General features: G+C 39.3%; 1 protein-coding gene across 2 annotated transcripts; it reads left to right on the forward strand.

Moving 5' to 3' along the window:
* Positions 1 to 5,165: 5,165 nt before the first annotated feature.
* On the forward strand, positions 5,166 to 21,616 carry MIS18A (MIS18 kinetochore protein A). 2 transcript variants are annotated; one of them, XM_020996043.2, is made up of 5 exons: positions 5,166 to 5,509; positions 7,640 to 7,703; positions 14,062 to 14,184; positions 17,847 to 17,943; positions 21,068 to 21,616. In XM_020996043.2, exons 1-5 carry the CDS (start codon positions 5,242 to 5,244, stop codon positions 21,146 to 21,148), a joined length of 633 nt encoding a protein of 210 aa, XP_020851702.1. In that variant the 5' UTR covers positions 5,166 to 5,241; the 3' UTR covers positions 21,149 to 21,616. The 2 variants fall into 2 exon arrangements, with proteins under 2 accessions (XP_020851702.1, XP_020851701.1); XM_020996042.2 differs by having other exon boundaries at positions 5,169 to 5,509; positions 7,637 to 7,703.
* The last annotated feature ends 755 nt before the right edge of the window (positions 21,617 to 22,371 follow it).

The following is a 22,371-nucleotide window of genomic DNA, read 5'->3' on the forward strand; positions in this document are numbered from 1 at the left end:
TCATAGGTCTTTAACAATGAATGTGGAAATAGCAAGGAATAGTCATAATAAATTATATTTATCTGCCAGGTCTTTAAGAATTTTATATGGCATAACAAAATCCCAAGCACGTGAAATTGTTAAGCACTGTGTTACTTGTGTGCCTTTTCAGCCCCCTTTCCATGTTGATGTCCATAACCCCAAGGGACTTACACCTAACACCTTATGGCAAATGGATGTTACTCATTATTCTCCTTTTGGAAGACACAAATATGTTCATATTTCTACTGATACTTATTCAGGTTTTATTTTTGCTACTGCTCAAGCAGGTGAGGCTGTTCACAATGTTGCTTCATTGTTTTTCCTTCACTGGCCCACCTTTTAAAAAAGTTTTGTACTGAGTTCTCTATTAGTCACTCTACTGGCCTTCCCTATAATCCTCGTGGTCAGGCCACAGTTGAACGCACCAATCGTACATTGAAGATGGTGCTCCAAAAACAAAAAGGGGGAGCTAAGGGATCCCCTTGGCATCAGTGGAACACTGCACTCTACACTATAAATTATTTAAAATTCGATAGTTGTAACCTCTCTCCTGCAATGAAATATCTGGCAGGAAATGACAACAGTACTAGTGACACCACTAAATCAAACAGATTCCTTTCTCCTAAGCACAATATGAAAGTCATGTGGAGAGATGTTGATGGTGTCTGGCAGGGCCCAGGGCAAGTGCTAACCTGGGGGCGAGGCTTTGTTCTAATTTTTACCGGTGATGGAGAACTTTGGGTCAGAACCAAGGATGTCCGTATTATCCATTCAGAAGGAACAAGGCAAGCTGAAAAAACACAGGCCAGCCAGAAATCGCAGGAGCCGAAAGAATAAGAAGGCACTACAAGAACTTTTAACCAAGCTGTGCCTCTTGTCGTTATCGTCAGCAGGGATACAGAATACAGCAGCAGCAGAGACAGGAAATACAACACAATGGGCCTTTGTGACAAAACCACCATGGCCCAGACTAGTTACATGGGGAGAGACAATACCTGAGGTCATTCTGCAAGGAAATGCCTCCTCAGGTTTTTGGCAAGGAATTTCATTTCATATCACCTAAGAACTGGTCTCAACGCATTGTAAAAACGAACTTTACTGGTGTGGCTTTGGTGCCGCCTATTTGTGTTACAAAAGGCAATGACACCAAAAACTCCACGTGTTTACAATTATTTAATGTCACCACCCTTTTTGATGGGTATGTGTTTAATAACACGGCACCCCCTCCTTATACTATTGTCTTTTTTCAATTTTATAAGGTTACTTACACGAGCATCTTGGGGTCACAGTGTGTTAATGACACACCTATCAGACGTCCAAGTAATTCAAAGCCATGCTATCATGTGACACTGATTAGCAAGAGCTTAGGGTATCCTCCTTGGTTATCTTGTCATACTTCAGAATGTCATTGTGTTGTGTTACAAAAGAACTTTACGTTACAATCCTGGCACGATTATACTAGGGAGAAAAACAATCATACTTAGGCTTTTGGCGGGTTTCCATTTCCTCAGTGGGTTTCCCTTTATGACAGAGGGGTTGAAAAATCAGTTGTGGAAGGCGTGGGCAGCCTTAGGTCCCATAAACATCACGAATTTGCAAGGGACCGTCCATGATAATATGACAATGAGAGCTTGTTTGACTGGTAATCATGCACTTATGTGGGGAAGAGCACAGAATGTTAATATAACGGCCGTGGATTCAGGGGAATATAATGTCACTTGTATTAATTGCAGTATGTCTGAATGTATAGGAACCAAGATTAGAGAACAAATTATTTTTGTTATTACCCAACAAAAGTTTGCCTTGGTGCCTGTGAAAAGCAAAGATTGGTATGAGTCATGTTCTGATCATATTTTTGGAATAATAGACCAAAGTAACCAATTAGCAGTTGCTAGGAAAAAGAGATGTATTTCATGTGTAGTATTAGGAATTGTTTCACTGATAGCTATCATAACTGCTTCTGTATCTTTATCTCAATCTATATCTACTGCAAGAAATGAAATGGTTTAAGCTGATTTTATGAATCAATTAGCTTCCAATGTATTAAAGGGTTTTCAAACACAAAAGAGGATAGATGATAAATTTTACCATATATACTTGAGGGAATGAAGGAAACCATTATTGAAACAGGTGATTAATTGGATATTTTAGAATATAGAACACATTTGAAATGCGATTATAGGTATGAATTCATTTGCCTTACCAATGTTAAATACAATAAATCCCAATGGGATTGGCAAAGAATATGTAGACATTTAAATGGGCTGTTTGGGAATTCTACTATTGTAGTGGATATTGATGACTTATACGAAATTGCTAAAGATAATTGCAAGGGCAGATAAAACTGCCCAACATATGCTTGATTGGATAGATAAAATCTGTAATCCTTTTAATAACCTTGGACATGGGTTTATATCTCTATTGTCTTCTTTATTGCCATTATGTTTGATTTTGCTGGCCATGCTGTGTTTTGGACTGTGTTTGCTTAGGTGCATAGCTAATCAGATAAAGGACTTTGGGACTGAGCTTCTTATGCTCCATCTCCAGCAAAAACAAAAAGGGGGGGGGGACAGCTAGGCGGCACAGTGGACAGAACACTGGCCCTGAAGTCAGGAGGACCTGAGTTCAAATCCGACCTGAGACCAAACACTTGACACTTACTATCTGCGTGACCCTGGGCAAGTCACTTAACCCAACTGCCTAAAAAAAAAGGGGGGGAATTGTTGGGGATTTGTAAGGATGTAGAAGGCCACAGGCTGTTCATGAGGTCTCACTGATGGGCAGAAGCCCCTCTCCGGTGCTGATCTATTGAGCAAAGGTCACCTGGTTCGGTGCTCCATTGTATGGATCTGTAACAATCTTTAACTCCCTTAGTTACTATATGGTCATTAGCAGTTTATCTGTGATTGGAGTCAGATAAGTGCACAGGATGTGCATGCACTGTCCTTAGCACAGCATGAGCTCTACGTCATTGTAACCTGAGAAGAAGTTCCTGTTACCTTACTACTTAAGTGAATGCTTTGTTAAAATTAAATGGAGTTGCTTCCATCTTGTCTCCCGCCTCATCAATGCGCATTCGCATTTGAGATAGAAGGTTAAGCTGGCCTTATCCCTTCAGAGTTAGTATAGGATCCTTGCTCTTGTGGTGAGCTGAGCTAGCTGTGCACAACATCTCTCTATATTATCTCTCTTGTTAATGTCATGTCCCACAGATTCAGTTATCATCTCTATGCATCTACACAGATGATTCTCAGATGTACTCATCTTGCCTCTCTCTTAACCTCTAATCTTACATTTCCAATGGCCATCACAAACTAGATACCAATAGACATTTTAAACTCAACATGTCTAAAACCAAATTCATTTTCTTTCCTCCAAAATTCTCTCCTCTTCTCTGCTCTATTTTTTGTACAGTTTGCTCATGATCCCAGCCAACTACTGGAGTTTTAAACTCTTTGTTAAGATAGGGGTCTGCTTCCAGTGTGGAGAATGTATTGTCTCATGCTTGGGGTGGGTGTTGTGCAGCTGTTTTCAGAGATACATTTGGGTACCTGTAAATTTTAAGTTCTTCCAAGGTGGTATGATGAAAGGCAACGTGTTTACTCCTTTCCTGGTCTGTACTCTGGTCTATGAGTGACTACAAGCACTCTTTTCTGCCTTGGAACTGAGGAGGATTCTCTCTTTACTACCACCACAAGCTCTACCATGCCAGTACTACTCCTCTCCCCAGGACTGTCACCCAGAACTGGACATTTGTTTCACTCTGTCTTTTCGTGGGTTCTGCTGCTCTAGAATTTGTTTAGAGCCATATTTTACAGGTATTTGGAGGAGTCTGGCAGAGAGCTCAAGCAAGTCACTGCTTTTACTGCTTTTACACTCCGCCCCCTCCCCTCTTCTCTATCTCCCTGTTACTATCCAGGGCACCAACATTTTCCCAGCCCAGGTTCTCAACCTAGATGTCATCTTTGACTCCTCATTCTCTCTCACTCCCCATATCCAATCTGTGCCAAGGCCTTCCTCAACATTTCCTGTATATACTCCCCTTTGTTCTTCTTCACTGGCATGCCTCTGGTGAAGACCCTCATTACCTCACCCTTGGACTACTGCAATACTCTAGTGGTTGGTCTCCCTACCTCATACCTCTCCCCCTTCTAGTCACCCATTCATTCAGCAGCCAAAGTGATCTTCCTATACTCCAGTGGCTCCCAATAACTTCCAGGATCAAATATAAAATCCCGATGTTTGGGATTCAAAGGTCTTTATAGCCTGGCCCCCTCCTACCATTCCAATCTTCTTACACCTTACACCCCACAAAGTACTCTGAGATCCAGTCACATTGGCCTCCTCACTCTTCCTCCAACAAGGCATTCCTCCCAAGTCCTGCATTTTCCCTCGCTGTCCCCCAAGCCTGGAATTTTCTCCTTCATCTCCTTTGTTGGCTTCCTTCAATTCCAGCTAAAATCCTGCCTTCTAACAAGAAACCTTTCCAGTTCTCCTGAATCTTAGTGCCTTCCCTATGAGATTACCCCCAATTTATGCGTTCTTTTGTTCCTCCAGAGTTGTTTGCATGTTGCATGCATTAGACTGGGAGCTTTTCCAGAGCAGAGGTTGTGTATTTATTTGCTCCCTCTGTATCCCTAGAGCTTAGCACAAGTGCCTAACACAGAGCAGGCTTAATAAATGCTTGTTGACTGAGGTTCTTTCAATCAATCAATAACCAATCAACAATAATTAAGTGCTTACTATATGCCAGGCACAGTACTAAACGCATATTCCAGCGCATATTTTTTGATTTTTTAATATTTGTAGTGACAATTCCGGGAAGAAGCTACCAAGCGATGATGAGGGGAGGAAACCCGAGGCTAATTTAGAACTGGGACGTCAGTATTCAGGTGCAGTGGACGTGACCCCGCCCTTCTCCTTAAGTCTGAGAAAGCTAGGCGGAGCTCAGATCCAACGATATGCAGATCTGAAGATGCGCAGTGAGGGCGACAGATACACTACTCACCTTCTCTTCCCCTTCACCCCCAGCAGGAGTTTGAGGTGTGAGGCATAAGCCAGCGCTAAGCAGCTTCCACTCTTCCCCCTCCCCTCTCCCCCGTTTCCGCGCTCCTCCTTTCCCCGCCTCCCGGCTCCGCCTCCCTCCAGGCACGCATGCGCCTCACCCTTTGACGCCCCGCCCCTCTCTTGGACAGCGCGCGGGCGGGCAGTTTGAAAGCCATGGCGGAATCGGATCCCTTGGAGGCGACCTTCCAAAGGTCCTTACACATTCAGAAGCTAAAGGCCCGAGATGTCACGGAGGAGGACGTCCTGCGGTGTATGCAGAAGCAGTCGAAGATCATTAATGGCCCCGGAACTGGTAGTGAGCTGGATGCGCGGCGGCGGGAGATGCCGTGCGTGTTCCTGTGCTCCCGCTGCCAGCGGCCCCTGGGGGACTCGATGAGCTGGGAGGGCACCGACTTTGACGGCAACTGCTTCTTCCTGAACGGTGAGGGTGGTGGTGGGGGTTTGAGGAAGAGGGAGGGGGAGGAGGGAAGGAAGGGGGGGCAGGGAGCGGGGGAGAGGCGCGGGGGGAGGGGCAAGGGGTAAGGGGAGGGGCTCAAGACTCTAAAAATATTTTATTTTTCCCCAATTACAAATTAAAATAGTTTTTAACATTTTTTTAAGTTTTGAGTTCCAAATTCTAGCCCTCCCTTCCTCCCTCCTCTCCCCCCTCCCTGAAACGGTTATACACGTGCAATAGCTTGGGGACCCCCAGCCCCCCATGTCTCAACCTCTCTGTTTCGATTTCTTTATCTATAAAGTGGGGATAATTGTAGCTCTTAGGGTTGTTGTGAGGATCAAATGAGAATAATTGTAAAGCATTTAGCACAATATAAGTGTTAGTTATTGCTGCTATTATTAGATGAATTAGTGATTAGATTAAAAGTGAGCAGACCTTAAATGCCAGCCATGCTCGTGGTGGTGGTGATGATGGTGACGGTGTCACTGTCACTGCCCTCTCTGGGACCTCAGTTTTCTGTAAATTATAAGGTTAGTTCAGGTCTCTATGAGGTCTCTTCCAGGTCTGCCTAGGAGCCTGTTTCTCACATCAGCCCTGTGAGGCTGGTAGTCTGTACGAGGCTTGGTCCCTGTGAGTCAGCCACAGACATTTACCTGTGTGGCCACCTGGGCAAGTCAGGTAACCTCTCTCAGCCTCATTTCCGTCATCCTTAAAACGGGGAATAACAGCTACCTCTTAGGGTTGTTGTGAGGATCACATGCAAACATCTGACCTTTGGCAAGTTACTTCCGCTCTCAAATTAGATGATTGGATTAGATCAGGATTGATTGACCCTTTTTTGTGTCCTGGACACTTTTTACAGTCACTGAAGCCTATGGGCCCTTCAGTATAAGGTTTTTAAATGCTTAAAATTAAATACATAGGATTATAAAGGAAATCAATTTATATTGAAACACAGTTATCAAAATATTGCAAAAAAGTTCATAGATCACAGGTTAAGAACCTCATGGCTTAGATATGTGACATCCTTTCCAGTAGTTTATGTGCTATCCTCAGTTTACAGATCAAGAAAAAACCTCAGAGTAGACTTATTGCCACTAAGTGCTTGGCTAATGAATAGCTTAGGTCCTCTGACCGGTGCACTTTTCTATGCATTATGCTGTCATATCATTCTCTTGAGTTCTCGAACTTCAGAGGCTCATGCTGGACTATTTGCATATGATATTTGTTTATTCACAAACTGTAAATTTTTGGGTTAATTTGAGAGCTACTAGTAGTTATAGTATTTTACTCTGACAGTGCAATTACTTAAAATTGCTTTTGGTGAATAATTTATTTCAAAGGACTCTCTTATTTAGTCACTTATTTCAGAAGCATCAAAATAATAATTAAAAAAAAAACCAAACCCAGAACAGTTAATTGCCTCTTTTGCGTAGAGCACTGTGCCCCAAAGTTTAAAACAGACCTGGTGTCTACCCTCTAGGAGTTTATAGTCTATTCATAAGAGGATAAGACACCAACACAGATGTATATGGTATAGTAGATTATAGTTACTTACATTAGACCAGGTGCTATTTGAGATCCAACCTCAATTTCAGTACTAGCTAAAGTACTGCTTCAGCATTAACTCTGAGCTGTGTTGTGATGTTGCTGGTATAATATTTTGTTAGATTTGTGCCAACACTATAAAGTAGATCTAGCTGTAACTGACATAAATGGCCCCCAAAAGTATTTTTAAATACAAAACATTTTTCTCTGCAGGAATTGTCGGCTTTTTGAAATTTATGGAAAGAATGTTTTGAAAAATACTGTCTAAAGTCTTGAGAAGGAAGAGAAGACTAAATTATGAAACCAACTGGGGCCGTTACTTCTAACCCAAGTACACTGTATTACAGACATTTACAGTAATCTGCTTTATGGTGTTGGCTAAGAAAATGATTTTGCTGTGATTGGTGCTATTATACTAACAACAATTCTTGTAAGCTTAATTTTTTAACAAGTTTCTTATTTGTAAAATGAAGACGTTGGATTAGATGAACTATTATATCTTGCCTAGCTCTAAAAATTCTATGAGGACATCAGTAACCAGCAGTTACCTTTTTCTCATTCTAGCAGTCTCACCTAATGTTTATGTGGATAAGGAACAGAAGCTATCTACTAGAAAAAATGAATATGGCTGGTAAGATGAAAGTTAAATAATTATCCTTGTATGATACTTAATTCAACAAAATTTTTTAAACATATACAGTGTGATAGGTACTAAGCATTCAAAGAAAAAAATGAAAAGACTTTTGCTCTAAAAGAACTTAGTGTTCTGCTGGAGCAGTATAATAATTACACACATACAAGGTAATTTGTGGAGAGGAGAGAGCATTGACAGCATCCAGGATAAGGAAAGGTTTCTTGGGGGAGATTATACCTGAACTAATATTTATTTATTTATTTGTTCGTTCATTCATTCATTCATTCATTCAGTGAGGCAATTGGAGTTAAGTGACTTGCCCAGGTCATACAGCTAGTAAGTGGCAAGTATTTGGTCTGAGGCTGGATTTGAACTCAGGTCCTCCTGCCTCCAGGGCCGGTTCTCTATTTACTTTGCCACCAAGTTGCCCCGTGAACTAATTTTAAAAACAATTTTTTTTTCTTTATTATGAACTTGATACACATGTATATTTTCATATGCAGAGAACAAAAAAGGAAATGTATATGATACTGAATTTCTATGAAGTGAAGCTTGCTTTTTTAAAGTATAATACTTTATGGTGGTAGAACCAACGCTGGCCTCCTTGTATGTCCCCTTCTTAACTTTTACTGTCCTCTGTGTATCTTTTAAATGTTTCATTAATTTTCTTTTTTTTTTTTTTTTGGCATTACTATATTATCCCTCCAAACCCCCATAACTCTACTTTCCTCCCCTTATCTCTTTCCTTCTTATAGCACAATAGTAGTCCATCACATTCATAAACAATAGCTTGTTCAGCCATTCCCCAGTTGATGGATACACCCCTTAATTTCCAGTTCCTTGTTGCTGCGGAAAAAGCCACTATAAGTGATTTTGTATATATTATAGGTCCTTTTCCTCTTTCTTGAATTGCTTTGCCTTTTAGACCTAGTAATAGTATAGAGGGTCAAATAGTATGTACCTAGTAGCTGTTTGGGCATGGTGCCAAATTACTGTCCAGAATGACTAGACCAGTTTATAGCCCCTACCAACAGTGCATTAATGTGCCTGTTTTCCCTCAGCCCATCCAACATTTGTCATTTTCCTTTTATGACGATTTTGCCAGTCTGATAGATTTGAGGTAGAACCTCACGGTTGATTTAGTTGATAATTCTCTAGTTATTAATGATTTGGGACATTTTTCATATGACTTTTAACAACTTGAGAACTGCCTGTTCATATCTTTACCATTTATCAATTAGAGAATGGCTCTTATTCTTATGAATTTGAATCATTTCCTTTCCGTATCTTGGAAATGAAACCTTTATCAAAGAAACTTTCTGTAAAGATTTTTCCCCAGTTACTGATTTTCCTTCTAACTTTAGCTGCATTGGTTTTGTTTGTGCTAAACTTTTATATGATCCAAGTTGTTCATTTTATTTTCTGTAATCTTCTCCAACCCCTGTTCAGCCATGGACTTTCTACCTGTTCATAGATATGACAGGTACTTCCTTCCTTCCTTATCTAACTTTTTAAGTTATGACATTTTATATCTAGGTCATATAACCATCAGAAGCTTATCTTGGTATTTGATGTTAGATGTTGGTCTCTACCTAATTTCTACCAGACCATTGTCCAGTTTTTTCAAGTAGTTTTTGTCATAAAGTGAGTCTTTACCCCCAGTCGTTGGGGGTCTTTGGTTTTCATTTTCTTCTTTATGTGTTATACCTAATCTGTTCCGCAGATCGACCTCTCTATTTTTTAACCAGTACCAGATCAGCCTGATAATTGTTGCTTTGTCATGTAGTTTGAGATCTGGTACTGCTAGGTTCCCTTCCTTCCTTTTTTTCCCCCTTTACTTCCCTCTAGATTCTTGATCTTTTTGTTCCTCCAAAAGAATGTTGTTATTATCTTGCTTAGCTCTATAAAATATTCCTTTTGTAGTTTGATTATATGATGCTGACTAAATAAATTTAGGTATTTTTTTTTATTATTGGTTTAGCCTACACATAAGCAGTTAATATTTTTCCAATTGTATTTTGGTCTGTACTACCATAAAGTATTTTTTAGTTGTATTCACAAAGTTCCTGAGTCATAGCAGGTAGACTCCTGAGTATTCTACACATTTTTTAGTTATTTTGAATGGATTTGTCCTTTCATTTCTTCCTGTTGGGTTTTGTTGGTAAAATACAGAAATGCTGCAAGGATCTATGTCCATTATCACCACTACTATTTAGATATAGTGCTAGCTATAACAATAAAACAAAAATAAATTAAGGGAATAAGCATAGGCAAAGAAGAAACAAAATTACTTCTTTTTGCAGATGATATGATAGTTTACATAGAAAACCCTAAAGATTCAACTAAAAATTATTTGAAAAAATAACTTCCACAAAGTTGGAGAAAATAAAATAAATACTCATAAATCATCACTTTTATCCATTTCAGATAAGAGTGAGTTTCATTAGATGCCCATCTCCCCAATCCCTTCTATCATGTTCATATATTCTTTTGGGGACACCCAGTTATGAGAAGTAGTACATTTCTCTCCTTCCATCCTTATTTATTCTCCAGTTTTTTTCCCTCTATTTTCTTCCCTCTTTTGACATAATATGGGACAACTAAAACCTACCTAGGGCCTCTCTAGCTCTTTCTATCAGCTGTAAAGTTAGTGAGATTCTGAGGGGACATTTTACTTTTCTCCAACTATTAGCATGTATATACTTCCTCCTTTAGCTACTTCCAGTTCCTCAAATTTATATACCTTTCTGGCTCTTGCCTTTGCATTTCAAAGATTCTGCCCAGCTGTAGTCTTTTCATCAAGAATGCTTTAAAGTCCTCTTCTCTTAAAAGTCTGTTTTCCCTCCAGCAGGAGTATGCTCTATTTTGCAGCGTTAAGTTATTCTTGGTGATAAGCCTTTATCTTATGCCTTTTGGGGTATCATATTCTCTCCTTTATAGTAGTTTGAGCTGGGTGGTGCAGTCAGGAAAACCTGATCCAGCTTCAGATAGCTAATAAGCTATATGACCCTAGGTAAGTCACTGTTAAGTAACCTCTCTTTGCCTCAGTTTCCTCATCTGTAAAATGGAGATAATAACAGTTCTGACATCTCAGAGTTGTTGTGAGGATCAAATGAGATAATTGTAAAGTGCTTAGCACAGTGCCTGGTACATAGTAAGTGATACATAAATCTTGGCACTGTGCTAAGCCCTGGGGATACAAAAAGAGGCAAAAGACAGTTCCTGCCTTCTAGGAGCTCCCAGTGTGCTAGCTCTGTGACCCTAGGCAAGTCTCTTAACCTCTGCCCACCTCAGATTTCTCAACTGTGAAATATGGATAATAGCACCTTGTTGTAAGGATAAGGTGAGATCATGTTTCTAAAGTACTTTGCAAACCTTAAAGTACTATAGAAATGCTAGCTAGTATTATTATCTTGAATGTGGCTTCATATTTGAACTTTTTCTTTCTGACTGCTTGCACTATTTTTTCTTTGACCTAGAAGCTCTGGATTCTGATGTTTACAACTTGGGGTTTTCTTAGGGTGGATTCTTTTATATTTTCTCTTTGTCTTTTTCTGATAGATTTGGACAATTTTCTCATATGATTTCTTGAAATATGGTATCCAGGGTTTTTGTTTGCCATGGTTTTCAAGGAATTTGATGATTTATTATTTCTCCTTGATCTGTTTTTTTCTACTTTACCTGCTCTTCCATTTTTTCTGTCTTTTGACTTTGTTTTTATTTCTTGTTTACTGGTTGAATTATTTGATTTTGTGTATTCCATTCTGTTTTTCAGGAAGTTCACTTCTTGCATAAGAGTTTCAATTTTGTGTTTTCAGCTACTTATTCTTCCAGTTTTTTTTCCTTAAGAGCTCTAGTTTAATATTTTATCTTTTTTAAATTTTTTATGACCGCTTTTGGAGGCCTTTTGACTAAATCATTCATTTCTGTTTCTATTTTTTGTGCAATTAACCTTTTTCTTTTGGGTTAACCTTTTTGTTATCTCTTGAACCACATTTTTTCATTGTGTTCTGTGTTTTCTTCTTTTTTTTTCCCCCACTCCCAACTTCAGTTTCTAAATTGGGACTTTGTGCTAGAGGCATTCTCTACTTCATGCTGTATTTAAGGATGGTGAAGAGAAGCCCTGTTTGTTTTTGTGCTCTCTGTAGTTCAGTTGTCACTGCCACTGCTGTTGTGCATGGGCATCTGGGGCCAGGTCTTTCCCTTTGTGGCAAAGGGCAAGGGTGGACCTCAGCTCTTCTCTGTCTCCTTGCACAGTTTCTAACTGGGAATTCATTCTGTGTTCTACTGTTGACCTTGCTAAGGTCCGGTCAGATTTTAGAGAACCTCTTGCTCTTAGGCCTTCTGCAAATCCTCCTGGCATACATGCCATTGAGCTGACCTTGCCTTCTGCTCCTGATGTGAATGGGGGCAGATTTTGTCCCTTGTTGCTTCCAAAACAGGTCAGGGCCAAGATCCCACTGGCTTCAGGTCTTGAGCACTGACTGCTTCCTTGTATAGTGCCCTTCCACATATTTCAGGCTCTGAAATTAGGCTGGGTTTGGGGCCCCTGCTCAGAGTGCTCACAAGCTACTAGCCCTTGTGATTGAGCTTATCTCAGGTCCTTCTGATGGGTCCTGTCTCAGAGAGCTCGCAGAACTACTGACCTATCTGCATTTGGAATGCCAGCAGGCTTCAGACCTTTTACCTTAGCTTGCTCCCCTTTTGAGACTCTCCTGTGAACCATGATAGGTCTCTTGACTTCTTATGCAGTCCTGGACTGGAAGGAGAAATGACTGCCGTTTGTCTTTGGTGTTCCTAATCACTGATCTTTCTGGTCCTCCTTTAAATGTATTTGCTGCAGTCTGTGTGGGAGACCTGTGCTTCTCTTTGATCTTTTATATTGCTATCTTAGCGGAAGCTCTGAATTGAGTCTGGAAGGGAGGTGAGAATTCTGAGAGACTGAGGTGAGGGTGTGAATTCTAGGCATGGGGAATTCAGATTCACAGAAGTGGGGGATTAGAGTATTCAGTATGGCTGAAACAAACAGTGGCTTGTGGGGTGTACCATGAGATAAAGTTGGATATATGGGTTTAGGTCAGATTTTGGAGGACTTTAAACACCAAATTTAGGAGTTTGTGTTTTATCCTGTAGGCAGTAGGGATCCATTGAAGGCTTTTGCTTGGGGGTGTGACATGGTTCGAAGGGTGGATTGGAGAAGGAGACAGACTGGAAGCAGGGAGGCTATTATTATCATTCAGGTGAGAGAGATGCTGACAACTTTTACTTACTTGAAGATCTTAGCAATTATGCCTAAAGTTTAACTGTATTTTATGGCTTTGATAGCCACAAGTTGGTATTTAGGGTTGGCTTAGCAAACATTGGTTGTTACTATAGTTTTCTTAATGGCAGAAGCCACATTAAAGAGTGTTGAAGTGTAACTGATATCTCTGCTATTCTTTCTGACTGATGAGGGAGACACCATTAATATTCCAACAGGGATGCTATGAAAAAACTGAATGGATCTGTTTATCTCTTCCCTTGTGAACCAGCTCCTCAGCTCCCATTGGTTGTTGATCTGCCTTGGAGACTCTCACTGCCTGTTAAATTCTCCAGTTAGTAGGATCCAAAATGATTTTATTGTACTAAGATTTTACTGTATGAGTTTATAAATACTGACGGAATATGGACTAAATGAAACATCAAAGCTGGGTAAGGTCAATTAAAGAAAGCTTACTGCAGAGGATATTCAGTATTGATGGAGGACGTGAGAGACGTGGAATAAAGAAGGAGTGAGGAGAATAGGCACATATGGGCACAAAACAGAGAACTAGGAGACTCTTTTTTATGTGTAAAAACATAAATTTGGTTAGAGTATGGGGGAATACAGGATCATTCAAGCATTTAAGTGCCTCCCACGTGCAAATTGCTTTGCTGTAAGGTGGGGCAACTGATTAAAATCCCTAGATTCCTTCAGGCTCAACTAAAGTACTGTCTTCCACAGGAGGCCTTTCCTGATCCCCTTAGTTGCTGGTGCCCCTCTCCCTGGAATTACTTATTTACTATATGTTTTTATATGTGTGTGTATGTGTGTTTATATATATATATATATTTTATAATGTAGATACTGTATATTATATATGTAAATACATAAACACACACATGAGATGTCCCAGAAGTCTTTATTTTTATTTACTTGGTGTGTGTATGTGGTGCTTAAGAAAGCTTGTCGATGTTTGATTGATTATTATGATCAGTATAACATATTTGAAGAACTTTGGTTTTGAAGAATAGTTTATGGCTTTAGAACAGTTGAAATCTTTTTTAAAGATCACAAACAAGTATAGTCTTTTCTAAAGTGATGATTTTTCTTTAGCATGATTGAGACTTTGAGTTGTAATGGATGTTCACTGAATATTGGCCAAATATACAGATGTACACCCAGACATCTTGATTATAAACGAGACTTGTTTTGCTTCGATGTTTCATCAGTTGATGGGTAAGTCTGTTTTATTACATGTTACACTTAAAATTGGTTCTTGGAAAATAAAAGAATGTGAAATGAATTTGTTTTTACATACAGTTGTCACTTTACCAAAATTTGCCTCATGAATGTTCCCACAACTGGTGTCAGGGGTGGCTTCTGGTGCAGCCTCACCAAGGGTTCTTTGGCTTCCCACTCTGGCTGTGGGGGCTGCAGAACTGTGGATGGGGTGGGACCATGCAAAGCCTGCCTGGGGAAAGTTAAGTGAGAACTGACCGTAGTTTGATTACTGTTACAAAGCCAAAAGTAATTTATTATTTAAGTTGGCTCTAATCTTTTTTCCTTGTCAAATTGTCGAAGCTTTACATGATTTATCAAAAGAGACAATTAGCCAAATTGAACAAATGTTAATATGACTTTAGTTAGAGATATGTAGGCTTTCTTTTGAGAATGTTGTAATTTGCATATTTTTATATACTTAGATATATTATCAATTTGGTTTTCAACTTTGTGCGTTATTGGAGACATATGTCTAAATCCCACATTGTCTCTCTACTTGCCATACAACACATTTCAGGGCCACAACCCTATGAGCTATATTTGGAGAAGGCAAGTTTATTGGAATCTTAGCATAACAAAGCATAATTAATAGTATAAACCTGCTACCAAAAGAATCATGTGAATACTGATATAGCCATTAATTCTCAAATTTGGGTATTCAACTCTTGTGTCCCAAATCTCTTAAGCTGGTACTCAGACTTTTTTAGGCTTTTTTGGCCAGTAGAACACTTGGAAGCTGAACCTCAGAAAATAAAAACAATTTTTGTTGAGAGAGTGGAGGAGAGAAGAATTAATAGAAATGATCTGGTATATGACCAAAAGGGAGATATTTTTTGCTCATTTTGGACCTTACAAATCCAGTCAAGCACATGGAGAATCAATATTAACAAAGACTGCCAATATAATTAAAACGGAATTTGTTACAATGATCCCAAACACTATAGGATACCCAGATATTTCTGGGGAAAAAAATAGGTGACCAGCCAAGATGGCAGAGTAGGAGGAAGCACTACAGCTCAGCTCCCCTGATGATCACTCCAGCAAAAATCTCAGACAAGCACCAGATGGGATTGTGATTGGAAATCGAAGGAGAAACCACAGCTGGTCATCTTTCTAGCACAAGATCACAGATTTGATCCATGAGCAAGTAATGAAGCTAGGAACTGAGGAACAGAGGTGGGTCAGGATCTTGGACCTGGACACCAGGAGCAGAACAGGTTCACAGGTCTGCCACCAGACACAGGATTAAGATCTCAGTCCAGCACTGGGGTACAGGAGGTGCTGCTCTGTCACTAACACTAGAGGAGGGGTTCACATTCACATCAGGAGCAGAAGACAAGGTCAGCTCAATGGCATGTATGCCAGGAGGATTTGCAGAAGGCCTAAAAGCAAGAGGTTCTCTAAAATCTGACCGGACCTTAGCAAGGTCAACAGTAGAACACAGAATGAATTCCCAGTTAGAAACTGTGCAAGGAGACAGAGAAGAGCTGAGGTCCACCCTTGCCCTTTGCCACAAAGGGAAAGACCTGGCCCCAGATGCCCATGCACAACAGCAGTGGCAGTGACTACTGAACTACAGAGAGCACAAAAATGAACAGGGCTTGTCTTCACCATCATTAACCCTAGAGTAATGTTGTCACTGACTCCAGAGAAGAAAGAGCAAAAGTAAACAGACAGTACGTTGCTCTGAACCTGTAGAACTTTCCTACCACTTGAGAAGAATTGGGGCCAGCAACTGCCTTCTGGAGCTCCACTTAAGGGCAAACCTGCAATGACATTGCCTAGGCCCAAATCATGTTTGGGAAAATGGAAAGGCAGGAGGACAGGGAACAGGCCATGCCCTTGACTAGACCACTTAGGGTCCTCTGAAAGTTTACAGATTTAAGGCTTTAGCCACTCTTCTGATTTGAAGAACCCAGCACAAAATGTCCAGAGAATGTACCTGCAGACCACCAGATAACAGGCCAGGTCTGAAATGCATAATAATAAATAATGACTCCCATATAATCAAGATAGAATTTGTAGTGAAGATCTTAAATAGCATAAGATACACAGGTATTCTTGAAGAAGAGCATGGCAGTGAATTAGCCGTTGATAGCTATCCTAGACCCAGCAAACTCTGGCTCAGAGTTACTTGAGAAGCATAGAAGAGCCAAGGAATATTTCTTGGCCTGCAGAAAGAAAAGAGAAAGGGGCAGAACCTCCAAAATGCTTCTCTGTTCAATTCAAGGAAGAAGACTGAGGTCAAAAGTCTCCAGAAAACCTGATAGTTTAGATCAGAACATAACCTTAATAATATTCTTTCTTGCTAGAATCCAATCTGACTTCTTGATTTCTCCTCCAGAAGTAGTGCAGTATCCCTTTTATGAATTAATCCCTGCTGAAGGTCAATGAGAGTGGTGCCCCTTTTTTTATGGAAAAAAGGGTCAGTTTTGAAACAAGGCAGTTCTGCCCTGTTAATGGATAGAAAATTCTTTCCTCTGTTAAGTCTTACTGGAGACCACAGTTTTGAATCAAGCAAGTCTGTCTGATTCATTTTTAAAAAATAGATTCTATTAATCTTTATTTTACAATACCCTTCCAGTATTTTCCTTCCCATTCCATCTCCCAGAGAACAATTCCTTATAATAAGTAATAAAAAAAAAAAGAGGAAAAAAACCAGTTCAGCCACCCATAGTCCCTCACCTCTGCAAAGAAATAAGGTGAGATGCTTTCCCATACTTCTTGCCCCAGTCATAATGGAAAGTTGTGTCTTCAGTCCTTGACATGTTGTAGACCACTTCTTGAGACCTATTATCTTGGCGAGAACTGAAGGAGGGAAGGGATGCTATTTTCTACTGTCTCCTCTCCCTCTTCAGTCAAAGTCTCCTCTCCTTCCCCATTCAGAGAGCTGGAAGATACTTTGATATCAGTTGTTGACCCAGTTATTGCCTGAGCTGACAGACTCCTAACAAATAAAGCCAATCTGAGTTTACAAAACAGAAATTAGGGCTTTATTATTTGTATTACCAAAAGAGACATGGATTTTTCTTTTAAAAAGATTTCTTTCACTATCATTCCCTCAGTGTGGAAGTTTTTATTTATAGGTCATCATTTGATAGATTGAAAAACAAAATTTAGAACTGAAAATTGAGATTACATTGCAATACAAATGTTTGAATGTCTATGTGATCTGAGATGTCTCTGAGCTCGCAATTTTCAGACAAAATAACATAATACTCTACTAACATTCAATTTTTGTTCCTTTTTAAGAAGAAGCTGTTTTCTGTAGCACAAGGTACTCCTGAAGTTGACTTTCTTAAGAAACTATAAAAAATAGCCTTTTAAAAATCCTTTTCTTCTACCCGGATACTTTGAATTAATTGTTTTAATTGTTTGGTTTTATTTATTTCCAGTAATGTGTTTTTGGGATCTTAAGAAAATTAAAACATAAACCAATGTGAATAAAGTTGTATTACTAAGAAGAAGAGTATTTTCTGGTTCAATGTCTAGGATGCTTGTCATGGCAAAACTAGTCCCGGTTTTTTTCTTCAGTGGTAATAGAGTGCTAAGAGAGAGTATTATGCTTTCAGCTTTGATATTAATATTAGCTTTCTTATAATCATGCTCTCTGTCAGTTACATTCTAGGTTCTGCTGAAAATGAAGCTGTGCCTGAAATGGAAGAGCCAGTAACTCTTGATAAGCAAGATGTAATGGAAAGCGTTTTAAAGAAGGTAAACAGTTTCACTGACAAGTTTTATCTCTGCATGTGGAAGACTTTATATTAAACTAACAAATATTCTCCAAAAAAATGATCATATACCCTGAGTTCACTGTTTTGATGTATAAGCCCATCTTCCTAATTGATATGTGGATTGTTTCACTTTAGTTCATCATGAAGCTCTATTAAGAGAAAAGGGTTGATGTTTTTCCTCCTACATTGTGCTGCCATATGACAGGGGGAAAAGTGAATTACACACCAGATTTCCTGCCTTTTTTGTCACTATAACTTGAAGTTCAGGTTCATTGATTTTGTGGTTCATAAATCTTTGGAGTTTTGTTTTGTTTTAAAAACCATACGGACATAGGATTGAGTCTGTGCAACTTTTATCTTAGCATTAGAACTGCTGTTGTTATTTCAGAAGGTGGGGTTCTACTGCAGCCAAATCTCTGTTATTTGTTTCAGATTATGAGAGGCATTGTGATGTAGCAAAAGAATGCTGGATTTGGAGTCATTAGTCAGTAATAGTGAACATTTATTAAGCTCCTGTTGTATTCTGGGTACTGTGATAAGTCACTGAGGATTCAAAGAAAGGGAAAAGACATCCCCTGCCCTCAAGGAACTCTCAGTCTGGGAGTGGGGCATGATGAAGCCATGTAAGGCTGGGTGGAAATGATCTGTGGTATGAGTTTCAGAATTGGTTTCATCTTGCAGAATAAAGAGTTTCTGGAGATTGTGAAATCAGGAGGTTGGAAAGGATAAGGTGAATTTCCTGAGCCCTCTCCTCAAAGAGAGGGTCTGGAAGGAGCTCCCAGATGGTCGCCTCTCACCCTCTTCTGCTAGAGGAAAGGAGAGACCCCAGGGGCAGAAGGTCCTGAGGATGTATGAATCAGGCTCTGCCTTCAAACTCTCCCTCTACTGCATACTAACTGTGTGGTCTTGAACATATTACTTAGCTGCTCCCGGCCTTAGCTTCCTCATCTGTGAAACTGAGACTGTTTATTTCAATAAACATTAAGGGCCAATTGTATACAAAGCTTTGTGTCCATGGGGATATAAAGATAAAAACAAAGTAGTCCTTGCTTTCAAAGAGCTTGCCTTTGATGGGTGGCTTTTAGTGAGCATGTACAAAGATAGGTAAATGCAAGGTAGTAGTTTGAAAGGGGTGGGGAGGGGTTTGAGGTGAGCAGAGAATACTTCGTAGAGATGGCACCAGAGCTGAGCTGTTGAGGAAGGTAAGGATTTTGAAGTGGAGAGTGAAAGCATTCATTCCAGGCTTTGGGGATAGCCTGGAGAAAATAATAGCTAGCATTTATATAGTACCTACCAGGTGCCAGGCATTGTGCTAAGCACTTCACACATTTTATCTCCTTTGATCCTCACAATAACCCTGGGAGGCAGGTGCTGCTATTATTTCCATTTTACAGTTGAGGAAACTGAAGCAAACAGATGAACTGATTTGCCTGGGGTCACCCAGCTAGTAAATGAGGCCAGATTTGAATTCAGATCTTCCTGTCTCCAGGCCCAGTGCTCTGTCAGCTGCACCTGTGATAAATGCATGAGGGTGGAGGAGTGCCAGATTTGGGGAAATAGCTATCTGGTAGTCTGATTTGGCAAGAACGTAGAGTTTAGTTCAGTAGGCTACTCTCAGGTTCTAAGTTGAGGCTAGTATTTTATTTTAGAGGCAGAGGCAGTGAAAGGGTCCCAGTGAAAGTTTTTGAGCAGGGGAATGATGCAGTCAGACCTGTGTCTTAATAGGATTTTTTTTTTTTTGGCAGTTGTGTGAAGAAGAATAGATTAGAGAGGATGGAGACTGGAAGCAGGTAGTTCTGGTGAGAGGTCATGAGGACCATTTGACTAGAGAGGAGACGGACAGGAGAGATTTTGGAGGGAGAATCAACAAATTAACAATAAATTCAGTGTGAGTGGTGAGAGAAAGGAAATAGGGGTAACTGTAGTTGGGAACCTGGGAGACTGAAAGGATGGGAGTCCATTTAGGCAAAAATAGAGAAGTTTGGGGGGAAGGATGGCTTTAGAGGAAAAGGTTATGAATTCTATTTTAGACATATGGACTAGATAGTCTCTAAGATTTTAGAGTGTAATTGCATGATCTTGTTTGTGAAATAGCCTAGTACCTTGTTTTTTTTCCACTTCCCTCTCTTCTTCCTCCTTTTTTTTTCTCTTTGTATTTTGCCTTCCCTCCTTTCCTCCCTTCCTTCCTTCCTTCTCCCTTGTTCCCTCTCCTCATATTTGATCTGCTTTCCATTATTTTACTGTTACAAAATTTCCATTAGGAAGTTGAGCAGGGAAAAAGGAAGACAATTAAAAATTCAGTTTCAGGTTATGATTCTGGGTTATTGAACTTGGTTAGATACTTTTTGCACCACTTAGAAAAACGAGTCTTTTCCTGACTTCTGTTTTGGTTGGTGATTTCTGCTAGGCTCTGTGGTTTAGTAAACAATTTACAGGAAGATCAGTGTCTACATTTACAAATGTATATAGCTTAGTTTAAGAGAGAAGAAAGAAAGAATAGTATTTCTACTGCTGGCGTAGTAGAAAGAAGTCTAGCTTTGGAGCTCAAAGTCCTACTTTCAAATTCTAGGTGTGCTTCTAAATGACAAGCTTAGGTAAGTCACTTTGCTGAACTGAACTTCAGTTTCCTCACCCATGAATTGAAAGCATTGTACTAGATTGTACTGTATGATCTCTAAGGTCTGATGCTAAGGCCTATAATCTTATGAGTAAGAAGCAAAAACTATAAAAACCAAAAACTGACATTTCTTTTCAGGACCTAACACAAATTTTTTAAAGTCATTGAACCGAAGTGTCCATGTACACTTTGAACTAAAGCAATATTTCATTTGTTTCAAGTTCTCGAAAAAGAATAAACAAGCCTTACTATATAACTTATGCAATACTACAAGGCTGTACAGAAAAGTACATGATGATAAACTCTTGGAAAAAAAAAACAAACCAAAGTTTTTCTATATCTTCAGTAGAGTCTGATGGAAACTTCACATTTAAGGAAAATATCTTTACTTCAATACATCTTTTCTCTATTATAGAATAAAGTTAGACCTACAGATATAGTTTTATCATATTTTTCTTATCATTTTTTTTTCTAATTTATCCAACAGCTGCAAGTTATCATGCATGGATTGGAGCTAAGAGTGTCCCTGGTTGAATCGGTTGTTTCAGGTCTTTGTTCCACAACATGAAAGAAATTTCACTTTTTTTTTTTTACTACTACTTTCCCCTTTGTATATATTGTAATTTGTTGGTGTACCATTTTAGCAGGAGTTATAAAGTGCTCCAGGTAATTTTATCCCTAAGTTATATTTAAGTGAAAAAATCTTAATCAGTTTTATAACTATTGATGTTATTTTGTAACTGTTAATTATGGGATAAAAGTTTCTCTTTTCTGAATTACAGTGCTAAAGTTATGTTTATAAAATGTCACTTCCAGAAACCTCTAAAGTGGAATTTAAGAGTTTTTTATGGACTCCTTGACCTTCTTTCTGCCTTGTATCATTTTTATATTCCTTAACCTCATCTTCCTTACACTTTTTGTTGTCCGTTCATCTTAACAGCTGATTGTTAGCTTGATTGGGGTGGGAGAGGGGAAGCATGTTATAGAAAAATCAAGTCTGGCTATTACCATGAACAAATAAATTCCTTAATGACAACTTTTGAGTATTTTGGTCAAAATTTAAGATTAGTTGGAACTTAGATATTTTTTCCCTTCTAATATGTTAGAATGTTCTCTGAAATTAACATTATGAAAATTTAAAATCATTAGTCTCACGTAGAAACATTGATTGAATTATGTATCATTGCCATTTAAAAATAGGTGGAAACTTATGCTCATAGACTTAGGTGTAGGAGGATGAACAGAAATCTTAGTCAAAAAATATTTGCTGATCACTTTCCATATATAGAGTGCTGTTCTAGCTGATATTACTGCCAAATTAAGGCCCCTGAGTACATTTTTCTGATTAATGAAAGATTCTTCTTTGCCTGAAGAAAGTCCAAAAAGAGGGAAACCCCACCTACTGTTATTCTTTACTGTTCTTACCAGCTAGGAGAATGGCTTTTCATAGAATTATAGAATTTCAGAACTGGAGTGGATCTTGGAGTCATTCTCTCCTCTACCCTGGTCCATGCCCTTTTCATTTCATACTGACTATTGCAATAGTCTGCTAATTGGTCTGCCTGCCACCAGTTGCTCTACTCCAGGCCATCTTCCATTCAGCCACCAAAGAGATTTTCCTAAAGTGAAGGTCTGACCATATCACTCCCTTGTTTAATAAATTCCAGCAGCTCCTTATTGTCTCCAGGATCACATACAAAATCCTCTGTTTGACTTTCTAAGTGGTTCATAACCTAACCCCCTTCGCTCCACCCATCTTTTTAGTCTTTTCATACTTTACCCTTATTTTAT

This window comes from Phascolarctos cinereus, unplaced genomic scaffold, assembly GCF_003287225.1.
Source record: "Phascolarctos cinereus isolate Bilbo 61053 unplaced genomic scaffold, phaCin_HiC Scaffold_726;HRSCAF=1367, whole genome shotgun sequence".
In the NCBI taxonomy this organism is placed as follows: domain Eukaryota; kingdom Metazoa; phylum Chordata; class Mammalia; order Diprotodontia; family Phascolarctidae; genus Phascolarctos; species Phascolarctos cinereus.